Raw genomic sequence first — 12,418 nt, 5'->3', positions numbered from 1 at the left:
TATAAGAACAAGATATAAACATATGTTGCATTGTTTCTACATTATCTTTACAAAACGAACAACAGTCATCTGAAATTATACTGATTTTCTTGAGGTAATATTTCGTAGGAAGAAGCTTGTAAAGAATTCGGTACTGCAATCACTGAACTTGGGTATCAATACTTGTTTTAAAACAAACTTTAAACAGCTCTTTGACAGAAACATTGCCTTCTAAATGTTCAGATAATTCAGTGTTCCATTTTTGAATTGATTTGGGTATGAGATCATTACTATTTATCATATCATATAACACTCTGGAACATTTATCATTCAACAGTATAAATTCAAAGTAAAAAGGAATAAATGGTGTACAATTTTTTTTAACATCTGATCTCTTAACAGACAAAGTCTTTAAAAACTTAGATATAGTACAGGTAATACTGTTGTATTGCATTGTACATACATTTGCTAGTCTAAATTTTTGAGAAATCTTGTAGTAATAAAAAATTTCCATATTCATCTAAAAAGTTTCCAATTATTTTCACACCATGTTGATACCATGTTTTAACATAAATGTCTTTATTACCAACACTATATAAATATTGCATGTATTTGAGGGTAACATTGAAAATTTTCACCCCGAGAAAACCATTGTCAACCGAGGCATAGCCGAGGTTGACAATGGTTTCTCGAGGGGTGAAAATTTCAATGTTACCCTCAAATACATGCAATATTTGTTTTATTATACTGAATGTTATGTAAACTGGAAAAAGCAGAAAAACTTACGTCTGTTGACATTTGATCAATCACTGTCATGCGATATTTCGTATTTCGATGCGGGTACTCGCGTTTATTACAAACGCTCAAACGACGTCGTCTAGCAATCTACGGCGAACCGTACACGCATAAATTTGACGCATGTGATAATTTTTTATAATATCACCTGTTGTCAAGTACTGTTACCCGTTGCTAGATACTATCACCCTGGATCGCGTGTTTTCTGTTCTCAGAGGGTAACAATATGTTTTTTCAAATGCTTCTCGACCAATCAGGTTCGAGTATTTTACATGAAAGTATAATAAACATATTTGTGTTATGCCATACTGGAATAGAACTGAGTTTTTGCATGGAATACTTTTCATCCATTGCTCGAATCATTGCTAACCATGATTGAAAAACATCACGCCAAAAATCATTGCTATGGTTTATAATAGTATAAATATTTTCATCTCCAAAATCTATCATTTTTTTTACCACCTCATTGCCATGTACTGCCAAAAAAATATCCACCCATGGTTTGTGACTGTTTGTTAATCTTTTAATCCAAGAACATTTTAAAGACATTATAAAATTTTTCACCTCAACCATTTTCATGCCACCTTTTACATTGTAAGTAATCTTGGGTGACAATTTGTCTCTAATTGACCTTGTCAATCTTTGAATTCCATATAAATTCAAAAAAACAGTTATTCAGAAAAGACAAGATATCTTTATCAGGATTTGGTAGTGTAATAAACAGATGGTTTAGCTTAATAGGTAAAAGCAGTGTTTTGGTGACTGACTCGACCAATGGGGGTGAGTATTCTTCTATTCCACTGGTGTATCAATGCTTTAATTTTTGGTATCTGAATATTATAATTTAAATCGACTATTTTTTTCATATCCACAGGAAATTATATTCCTAGTAAGTTGAAAGTAGTGCATCCCCACTCTAGTTTCCATCTTGTATGGTGATATACTTGACTAGAGAATTTTGTAGAGCCTATCCAAACAATTTTTGTTTTTGAGCTGTTTATTTTTAATCCAGAGAAACTTGAGTAGTAGTCTATAGTGTCAAGTGCAGTAAAAAGAGATTTTGGTGAACCATCAAGAGCCAAAGTTGTGTCGTCAGCATATTGGGAAATTTTGTGTTCCTTACCATTCACTATTATACCTTTGATATCTGCATTCTGTTTCACAAGAATAGCTAAAATTTTTGCACAAAGAATAAATAAATAAGGAGCAATAGGCTCGCCTTGTGCAGCCTCTCTGTATATCAAATTGCTCTGATAGGAAACCACTTTGTAATACAGATGCTTTAATATTTGTATTTAAGATTTTTATCCAAGTAATTATGCAATCCCCAAAACCAAAATAACTTAAAACTTTATATATAAAATTCCAAGATATAGAGTCAAAAGCCTTTTCAAAATCTATCAGTACAAGTAAACCTGGTGTGTTGCTGGATTCAGTGAAAGACATGAGATCATACACAAACCTAGTGTTTTCTCCTATGTACCGGCCTTTTATAAACCCAGACTGAGTTTCCGATATCAAATAATCTAAGGTAGATTTTATTCTATAACTGAGACACCCTGATATAAGTTTATAAAGCACATTTAGAAGAGTAATTTGACGCCAGTTTTTCAGAAATTGTCTGGGTTTGTCACCTTTGGCAAACATGTAATAATCCCCAGTCTTTGTGATATAGGGAGTTCCTTTTTCTCAAAAATATGATTAACAGCTGATACAATGTGGTTTTTGAGGTCCTTCCAAAAAAAATTTAAAAATTCTACAGTGAAGCCATCACTTCCATTGATTTATTATTTTTCATATTTTTAAGAACTGTATATATTTCACTTTCAGATATCTTGTCATCCAAAGAGTTTGAAGTTGTCTTGTCTAACCTAGGGGTGTCCGAGACTTTTATGTAAAGATTCAGATCTCTTATATCTAAGAGATCTGAATCTTTACATGTGTAAAGAATTTCATAAAAATCTTTGACATGATGAAGAATATCTGATTGGTCATATATGACCTGATCTTTATGTGTTTCTACTTTTTTGATAGTTTTGTTTAAAAAATTACGGGATTCTAAATATTTTCTAGGTTTTTCCTCTTCTACCCATTTAGCCCGCGATCTAATGATGTGACCTTGTAATTTTTCCTTCCTTACATTTTCAAGTTCAACCTTTTTTTCCTCTAAAAGTTTAAAATTAGTGTTATAGTCCGACTCTATGATTTCAATCTCTTCCAGTAATTTTTTTTCAAGCCTGTCTCTTTCTTTTTTCTTAAAAGAAGAGTGTGAAATTGTTATACTTCGAATTTCCATGAGAAGAACTTCGAGAAAAATACTATAATTGTTGTCTGTATTGTCAGCATGTAGATATTGGTTTTGTACTTTAAGTATAGTTTGTTTGACCTTTTCTGTATAGATTTTATCTGTCAGTAGACTGTTATTGAATTTCCAAAGTCCACGACCCCTTTTAAATGTATTAAATTTTAACTCTATCACTACTACTGAATGGTCTGACCTATATTCAGGCTTAATAGAAAACTTTTCCACCATATTTGAGAGGCTTTCTGATATCAATATATAGTCTAAACGAGCTTGGGTTATCAGTATTTGGACCATATATATTTATAATAGTTACTCGGTTATCTTCAATAGTAATGTCAATAGCTAAAAGGTTTCCCTCGTCATCCCTACTCTCATTGTGAATTTTAAATTCGAAATTATTGTTAAAATAAGGAAGCACACGCCTCTTGAATTCGACTTGTACGAATTGAATATGCATTTATATCCCCACTGTGTTTCAATAAATGGTTCCACCTGGGGTGTAAAGTGAGTATCTTGTAAACAAATTATTGAATAATTTTGTTTTTTGTAAAAGTTCAGTACATCTTGTCTCTTAGAATCTGTAGCTATGCCCTGACAATTCACCGATGCTATTTTTATCACATCATCCATTCGGTTTTACACATCAAAATGGAAAACAAATTCACTAAATGAAATAGACTAAATCCTATAAAGTATACCTTTGATGAACTAGTCCTCTCATACCTATCATTCTCACGCTTGCACACACTATACACACACAAAAACGAAAGTTACAAATTATTTTGATCATCCCGATCCTGATCACCTTACGATCCCAATGTAAACAGTCTCGTATTTGACTCCGCTAATATTTGAAAGTTATCGTTTCACTTTGTCGTCCACAGAGTCCAGGATATCAAATTTGTGTCTGATGTTGTCCTTATCTAAGGCAAATATTTTGCCATTATAGATCCAAGCTGACAAAATCCGAGGGTCTTCCTTTAGAACACTGATCAGTTTGGCGTTCCTTGGCGTGATATGGTCAAACATAAGAAAGCTCTTTTTTAGTTCCTCATTTGATCGTTTTTTAATCACTTTCACTTTAATCTCTGTTGATATGAATGTCGCAATGACTGGTCTAGGTCCACCATGCTTTCCATTTGGTAATCTATGGATTGCCAACACATCCTTTGGATTTAAATCTACGCCAACTTTTTGTTTCAGAATGGTACATAAATCCGATCTCAGATCCTCGTCCCTTGTCTCTTAAATTTCCAACCCAAAAATTTTATGTTGTTTTTTTGGGAGTACTGTTGATTGTAATTAGCTAATTGTAAGGCATCCCCTGACATGATTTGGCATTGTTTTAGGGTTTCTTTCAGTGATCTCAGTTCACGATTTTGTCCAACGAATTTCTCCCGCATAGTTTCAAGATCTAAATTGAGCCCATCTGCCATTTCTTTCACTTGACGTTCGAAATCTCTGGCTTTGTTGTCTATTTTTTGATCGAAAGTTTCTCTGACTTCGTCCGCGATCTCCGATTTCAAATCTTCTTTAATGGTTTGTTTAATTTCTGTCAGAATTTCTTGTTTTAATTCCGATTTCACTTCTACAATAATGGATGCAATTATTTCCTTTACATCATTCTTATTCACTATTGTTTGTTGTATTTCATGCAAGCTTTGCTGAATTTTACTCAAGTCATTCAATATGTCGGGGGCTCCACTAGGGGTATCGATGTCCGAACTACTTGATCTCTGTTTCTTATGCAGCTGTTTTTCTGAAACTACCGTTTTTTTAACTGACTGTAAACTCAACTGCACTAACCTTCTTTCCGATGCTTTCTGCGTATTCTCTGGTGCTTTTTTGTCATGTTTTTTCTCCTCTTTCCTTGAGCTCGGAGTCTCCGTCGACATTTTGAAAAAACAGTTCGATGTCAACAACACTTCAAACACACCACAACACGCCAAGAATCCAAGAAAAAAAGTCTTATCACATAAAGTATGATATTATCGGGTACTCTGCACCAGAAGAGTTCTGTGGAACTTTAAATATACAAGATATTGAGAAATTCAGCGGAGCTTACTTTTTCCTCTCCTACTCCGTGTCCATGTCACGTGATCACCTATGACTAGTATTTAACCAGGCTGTGACTAGTGTTTAATTAATCACGCTATGACTAATGTTCACCCAGGCTACGACTAATGTTTAACCAGGCTATGACTAATGTATAACCAGGCTATGAGTAGTATTTAACCAGGTTATGACTAATGTTTAACCAGGCTATGAGTAATGGTTAACCAGGCTATGACTAGTATTTAACCAGGCTATGACTAATGTTCACCCAGACTATGACTAATGCTTAATCAGGCTATGACTAGTGTTTTACCAGGCTATGACTAATGTTTAACCAGGTTATGACTAATGTTTAACCAGGCTATGACTAGTATTTAACCAGGCTATGACTAGAATTTAATCAGGCTATGACCAGTGTTTAACCAGGCTATGACTAGTATTTAACCAGGCTATGACTAATGTTTAACCAGGCTATGATTAATGTTCAACCAGGTTACGATTAATGTTCACCCAGGCTATGACTAGTATTTAACCAGGCTATGACTGATGTTTATCCAGGCTATGACTAGTATTTAACCAGGCTATGACTAATGTTTAACCAGGCTATGACTAATGTTTAACCAGGCTATGACTAGTGTTTAACCAGGCTATGATTAATGTTCAACTAGATTATGGCTAAGTACAGGAACGTCTGTGGAATGTCGAGTTAATGAACTGGAGGCATGTGACCAAAGTCAAGGTTATTCGTTTGGTTAAATCACAGATAAGCTTTAACTTTCCAGCATTTCTCTGTTACATGTTGTCAACACTCACAAATAGGACATGTGTGGTCATTTTGACCTCATAGGGAATGGAGATATTTCGTTTTTAAGAAAAAAAATTCTTGTGTAATTTGATTTCAGTTGACTTATAAACATTAAAAATATCTGTTTTTCAGTGTCATAAAGGGATACACTTTTGATAACCTCACTGTGGATTCATTCACGTCATCTGTCACAAAAATGTAAGTTTTGTACTTTATTAGGGAAATATGTGCCGAAAATAATGTACACGTACAATCTTTATAATGAATCCGATGAATATAAGGTCTGATAGGGCCCCACATATTGTAGATGTTGTACCTACAATAATCAGTCTGTCTGAGATTATAGGCCCCACATATTGTAATTACAATAATAGTCTGTCTGAGATTATAGACCCCACATATTGTAGATGTTGTAATTACAATAATCAGTCTGTCTGAGATTATAGACCCCACATATTGTAATTACAATAATAGTCTGTCTGAGATTATAGACCCCACATATTGTAGATGTTGTAATTACAATAATCAGTCTGTCTGAGATTATAGACCCCACATGTTGTAGATGTTGTAATTACAATAATCAGTCTGTCTGAGATTATAGGCCCCACATGTTGTAGATGTTGTACCTACAATAATCAGTCTGTCTGAGATTATAGGCCCCACATATTGTAATTACAATAATAGTCTGAGATTATAGCCCCACATATTGTAGATGTTGTAATTACAATAATCAGTCTGAGATTATAGGCCCCACATATTGTAGATGTTGTAATTACAATAATCAGACTGAGATTATACATGTAGGCCCCACATATTGTAGATGTTGTAATTACAATAATCAGTCTGAGATTATAGACCCCACATATTGTAGATGTTGTAATTACAATAGTCTGTCTGAGATTATAGACCCCACATGTTGTAGATGTTGTAATTACAATAATCAGTCTGAGATTATTGGCCCCACATATTGTAGATGTTGTAATTACAATAATCAGTCTGAGATTATAGACCCCACATATTGTAGATGTTGTAATTACAATAGTCTGTCTGAGATTATAGACCCCACATGTTGTAGATGTTGTAATTACAATAATCAGTCTGTCTGAGATTATAGACCCCACATATTGTAGATGTTGTAATTACAATAATCAGTCTGTCTGAGATTATAGACCCCACATATTGTAGATGTTGTAATTACAATAATCAGTCTGTCTGAGATTATAGACCCCACATATTGTAGATGTTGTAATTACAATAGTCTGTCTGAGATTATAGACCCCACATGTTGTAAATGTTGTAATTACAATAATCAGTCTGTCTGAGATTATAGACCCCACATGTTGTAGATGTTGTAATTACAATAATCAGTCTGTCTGAGATTATAGGCCCCACATGTTGTAGATGTTGTACCTACAATAATCAGTCTGTCTGAGATTATAGGCCCCACATATTGTAATTACAATAATAGTCTGAGATTATAGCCCCACATATTGTAGATGTTGTAATTACAATAATCAGTCTGTCTGAGATTATAGACCCCATATATTGTAGATGTTGTAATTACAATAATCAGTCTGTCTGAGATTATAGGTCCCACATATTGTAGATGTTGTAATTACAATAATCAGTCTGAGATTATTGGCCCCACATTGTAGATGTTTTGATTACAATAATCAGTCTGTCTGAGATTATAGACCCCACATATTGTAGATGTTGTAATTACAATAGTATGTCTGAGATTATAGACCCCACATGTTGTAGATGTTGTAATTACAATAATCAGTATGTCTGAGATTATAGACCCCACATGTTGTAAATGTTGTAATTACAATAATCAGTCTGTCTGAGATTATAGACCACACATATTGTAGATGTTGTAATTACAATAATCAGTCTGAGATTATAGACCCCACATATTGTAGATGTTGTAATTACAATAGTCTGTCTGAGATTATAGACCCCACATGTTGTAGATGTTGTAATTACAATAATCAGTCTGTCTGAGATTATAGGTCCCACATATTGTAGATGTTGTAATTACAATAATCAGTCTGAGATTATTGGCCCCACATTGTAGATGTTTTAATTACAATAATCAGTCTGTCTGAGATTATAGACCCCACATGTTGTAGATGTTGTAATTACAATAATCAGTCTGTCTGAGATTATAGACCCCACATATTGTAGATGTTGTAATTACAATAATCAGTCTGAGATTATAGACCCCACATGTTGTAGATGTCATTACTGTAATGAATTATATTGTCTGGGCTTCCTTTGGACTTGACTCGCTGTCTTTCATTTTTCACTCATACATTGACACACAGAGAGTGTGCAGTGACTTTATATGAAGATTTTCATTGCAAGACTTGGATTCTGTTGGACTTGTGTGGATGTTAACATAACTTAGTACAGTTCAGTTTTAGACTTTGTGGGTGTTAACATAACTTAGTACAGTTCAGTTATAGACTGTGTGGGTGTTAACATAACTTAGCACAGTCCAGTTATAGACTGTGTGGGTGTTAACATAACTTAACACAGTTCAGTTTTAGACTGTGTGGGTGTTAACATAACTTAGCACAGTCCAGTTTTAGACTGTGTGGGTGTTAACATAACTTAACACAGTTCAGTTATAGACTGTGTGGGTGTTAACATAACTTAGCACAGTCCAGTTATAGACTGTGTGGGTGTTAACATAACTTAGCACAGTCCAGTTATAGACTGTGTGGGTGTTAACATAACTTAGCACAGTCCAGTTTTAGACTGTGTGGGTGTTAACATAACTTAGCGCAGTCCAGTTTTAGACTGTGTGGGTGTTAACATAACTTAGCACAGTCCAGTTATAGACTGTGGGTGTTAACATAACTTAGCGCAGTTCAGTTATAGACTGTGTGGGTGTTAACATAACTTAGCGCAGTCCAGTTATAGACTGTGGGTGTTAACATAACTTAGCGCAGTCCAGTTTTAGACTGTGTGGGTGTTAACATAACTTAGCACAATCCAGTTTTAGAGTCTGATTTCTAGTCTCATTACAGATGTACTACTGTAACATCAGTACACGTTACTGTGAGGTACCGGAATCTTTCTCATTTCAGAACCATCATCAATGCCATGTCCTTTAAGTACTTCGATAATGCCACCTTTGATCATCTAACAAACCTGCAAGAATTGTAAGTTTCTATTTCAAGTTACAGTCCTGGCTTGGATTTCTTGAAAAAATCTCAAATTTAAGATCGAGTTTTCTGTTATTTGAGCGGCCAAAATTTGAGTAAAATCTCAAACTTTGACTGAAGTTTATTTCTAAAACTCCAGGCCTGGTATATAGCAGAAGTTGTCACAATTTTCTAGTATAAATTCAATTACACTACTAGATTTTTCTTACTGTTGAAATGCATCTTTGCTAGTCAAGGGTTTTCGGGGAGCAGAGTGGACCGAAAACCCTTGGCTAGCGAAGATGATTGAAATGTAATTTTTGTGATTTTTTTTGTAGGACTATTTACAAAACCAAGCTTGTGCAGTTCCCAGACATTTCAAAGACCAGCATGAAAAGAATGTAAGTACCTCCATGAGGGCGAATAGAATATCAATGACACAGATAGATATCTTAAAGGTCGGTTCTTAATGAGGCAAAACAGAGTTATCTCCCTTAAAATGTGTTTCATATAGTCACAAACACAAGCTATGTTCATTTCATTATTCATGATGTGTGTAAATTTAGACTACCTGTATATATTACATGTAAAAGATTGATTTCATGGAAAAATAGGAGTACATTGGTGACAATTATTGAATACTCAGAGAATTTTTTAATTTTCTTTATGACTGATAATGCAGTGTAAACATTGGTTTTTAGTATCTCTATTTTGATGTATGAATCATCAGTAATTTTATGAACTAATGTTCAGATTTTGATTTATATAAACTAATTACACAGGATGTTGTGTGATAACATGATCAAGTTCTTTCCTCACAACCATACCAACCCCACATGGCCGTCCATGCTCACCATGATGTAAGTCATAGCGACAGAAATTTTGTTTCATGCAATTTTGATAACTATTGTAAAGTTCAAAGAGAACCCGTAATATTGATAACTCTCATACAGAACAGAGAACTTTGTCCCATTCTCCTGAACAAAAAGTGAAAGATTGTTTATCAAGATTTGTATAATCTCGCAGACACTGTTGATAATGTCATAACCATGTATCTGAAATTATGTTTGCAGAACACTCATCAAAAACGATATTGAGTGGGTTCCGGACAACCTTTTTTCTGGCAGTAATCTAGAATACATGTAAGTTCCTGTGAGAAGATGAAAGAATTTATAACCCATTCAAAATTGTGAAGTTTATCACTTGATATGTGCATGAGATATAATTTTGCAAGAAAATGTCTGAATTTATCAATTCTGTATTTTCAGTGGACTGAGCAGAAATAATATTCGGTACTTTCCAGGGAAAGCGCTGGAAAATGCTAACAAAGTACAATTTGTGTGAGTGTTCATCATGTGAAAATATCTGTTACTTTCACTTTAACACCAAGGTCTAAAAGCCCCTATTGCTTTTTAGTTCACCTGAGTTTAAGTGAGGTTTTCTGATCACCCGTTGTCCATCGTCTGTCTGCCTGTTCATACCTTCTACTTTTTCTTCAGAACCACCAGGCCAATTTCAACCAAACTTGGTACAAATCATTTATGGGTGAAGGGGAATTCAAGTTTGTTCAAATGAAGAACCATGCCTCCTTCAAAGGAGATATAATCACAAAAATGCAAAAATAGGGTGGGGTGATCATACACTGTACTACAAAACTTGGAGGTCGTTGTATTGATAAATAAGCTTGCTTTGGAGAAAACTACAGTGACTAACACTAAGAATACTCCACTGGATACTGATAATTATCCTAAAATGATGCAAATAGATAATCAATCATTTGAAATCATGATTATAAAATTCTTACTGATGAGAATTGCTGCCATCTTTTGATGATCGTAATATACTACAGTCATCGGCGCGTACAAAGTGAGACCCGTCACAGCAATTTTTTGTTATGAGGACTGGTTCCCTTTAACTGGGAAAATCATTGTCATTTTTGATAAATTGGGTAAGTTTAGTTTACTGTCTTTTCCATCCAAATAATGTTTAAAACACAAGAAGAAAACAACCATTTTAACGTTTATATTAAGGTCTTAACTTCATTTATCACATTTTTCACCTGCTAGTTTACATATGCTGTGTACAATATATTTTTGATTCATAAATGCATTTAGGAAATTTTGCTCATAAAATTGGAAAAACGGGTCACTTTTTGTCATTGGGAATGGGTCTGATGTTCGGTCTACCTTTGAGTGACGGCCCTGAACATTAGTGCTGGAGATGCAGATGTTTGAAGTAGTTCATTTTTCTTTTTCAGGAGTGTGGATCAAAATCAAATTCAAACCGTCTCTAAATCTCACCTGGCATATATGGCAAACTCAGATTTAAAACACCTGTAAGTTACCAGGTTTTCATGTCATGAGTAAAACTTGTTTATTTCCTATCTTCTTGAGATGAAAGGTTGATATTGACTTCAATTTGTGGAATTTTCTGTATTTTACGATGTATTTATTTTGTAATTTAATTAAATATATTTCCAGGAATCTCAGTAATAATTTGATTAATTACATACAACCAGGAGCCTTTTCACAGTTAGGGAAACTGCTTATTCTGTAAGTACAGCAAGATCCTTATATTACACGAGTGTTTAATTTGACGAAACCGTAGTTCAGCGGCAAACAAGAAAGTAAAATTGTGAACTCAGGTGCTATATTCAGAAAGAGTTAATTCTGTATAAGTTAGTGACAAATAAATAAAAGTGAATAGTTTTAATTTCACTAGAGGCTTCTAGAAAATTAAGACGAATATTAATTATTTGCAATAATGTAGAGTTTACAGTAATTTGTACATCCGCATTCACATATTGTCAATTCATGTGAGGATCAATCGTTAGCTCAGCGATAATTATAAAAGCGTTTTCTTTCTTTTCCAGAGAATTACACGACAATGAGTTGGCTACCGTTTCTGAAGGCGTATTTGGGAACATTCCTAATTTATTGCATCTGTACGTTTGCATTGCACTTCTCGTTAATTATTGTGAAATTGAATGTGGTCTTGTTAATCAGAAATGACATGCAGGGTATACAAATACTGTATTCTGTGTACTATTGACAGGGATTTGGTGAGAAATAACCTACAGATTTTAAGAAGTAAATCCTTCACCAACATGCCTACTCTTAGAACTCTGAGACTTCATTCCCAGAAAATAAAGATGACCAACATCTACTTTGATGCCTTTGAGAACATCAATGAAAACCTGACAAATCTGTAGGTGGCGCTGCTTATAGAAATCTTGTCTGTTTTACTGCGGTTTGATTAGGCTGAGTGTTAATCTCTGCATTGTTGTATCAATAAAACCAGAAAGCCAATCAGTTTGCTCCCAATTTT

General features: G+C 34.2%; 1 protein-coding gene across 2 annotated transcripts in view; it reads left to right on the top strand.

The window, feature by feature from the left end:
* The window catches only part of LOC125657686 (uncharacterized), a 125,610-nt gene that overhangs the window by 20,289 nt on the left and 92,903 nt on the right, over positions 1-12,418 (top strand). For both annotated transcript variants that reach the window (XM_048888413.2, XM_056148799.1), the window contains 10 exons: positions 6,072-6,137; positions 9,035-9,109; positions 9,430-9,492; positions 9,874-9,951; positions 10,165-10,233; positions 10,360-10,431; positions 11,349-11,426; positions 11,572-11,643; positions 11,964-12,035; positions 12,146-12,298. In XM_048888413.2, the coding sequence (XP_048744370.2) occupies positions 6,072-6,137; positions 9,035-9,109; positions 9,430-9,492; positions 9,874-9,951; positions 10,165-10,233; positions 10,360-10,431; positions 11,349-11,426; positions 11,572-11,643; positions 11,964-12,035; positions 12,146-12,298 (798 nt within the window). The remainder of the gene's footprint in view (positions 1-6,071; positions 6,138-9,034; positions 9,110-9,429; positions 9,493-9,873; positions 9,952-10,164; positions 10,234-10,359; positions 10,432-11,348; positions 11,427-11,571; positions 11,644-11,963; positions 12,036-12,145; positions 12,299-12,418) is intronic.

Source organism: Ostrea edulis, chromosome 9, assembly GCF_947568905.1.
Source record: "Ostrea edulis chromosome 9, xbOstEdul1.1, whole genome shotgun sequence".
NCBI classification, from domain to species: Eukaryota; Metazoa; Mollusca; class Bivalvia; order Ostreida; family Ostreidae; genus Ostrea; species Ostrea edulis.
Note: the sequence above shows the minus strand (reverse complement) of the source record. Positions and strands in the feature narration are given on the sequence as shown.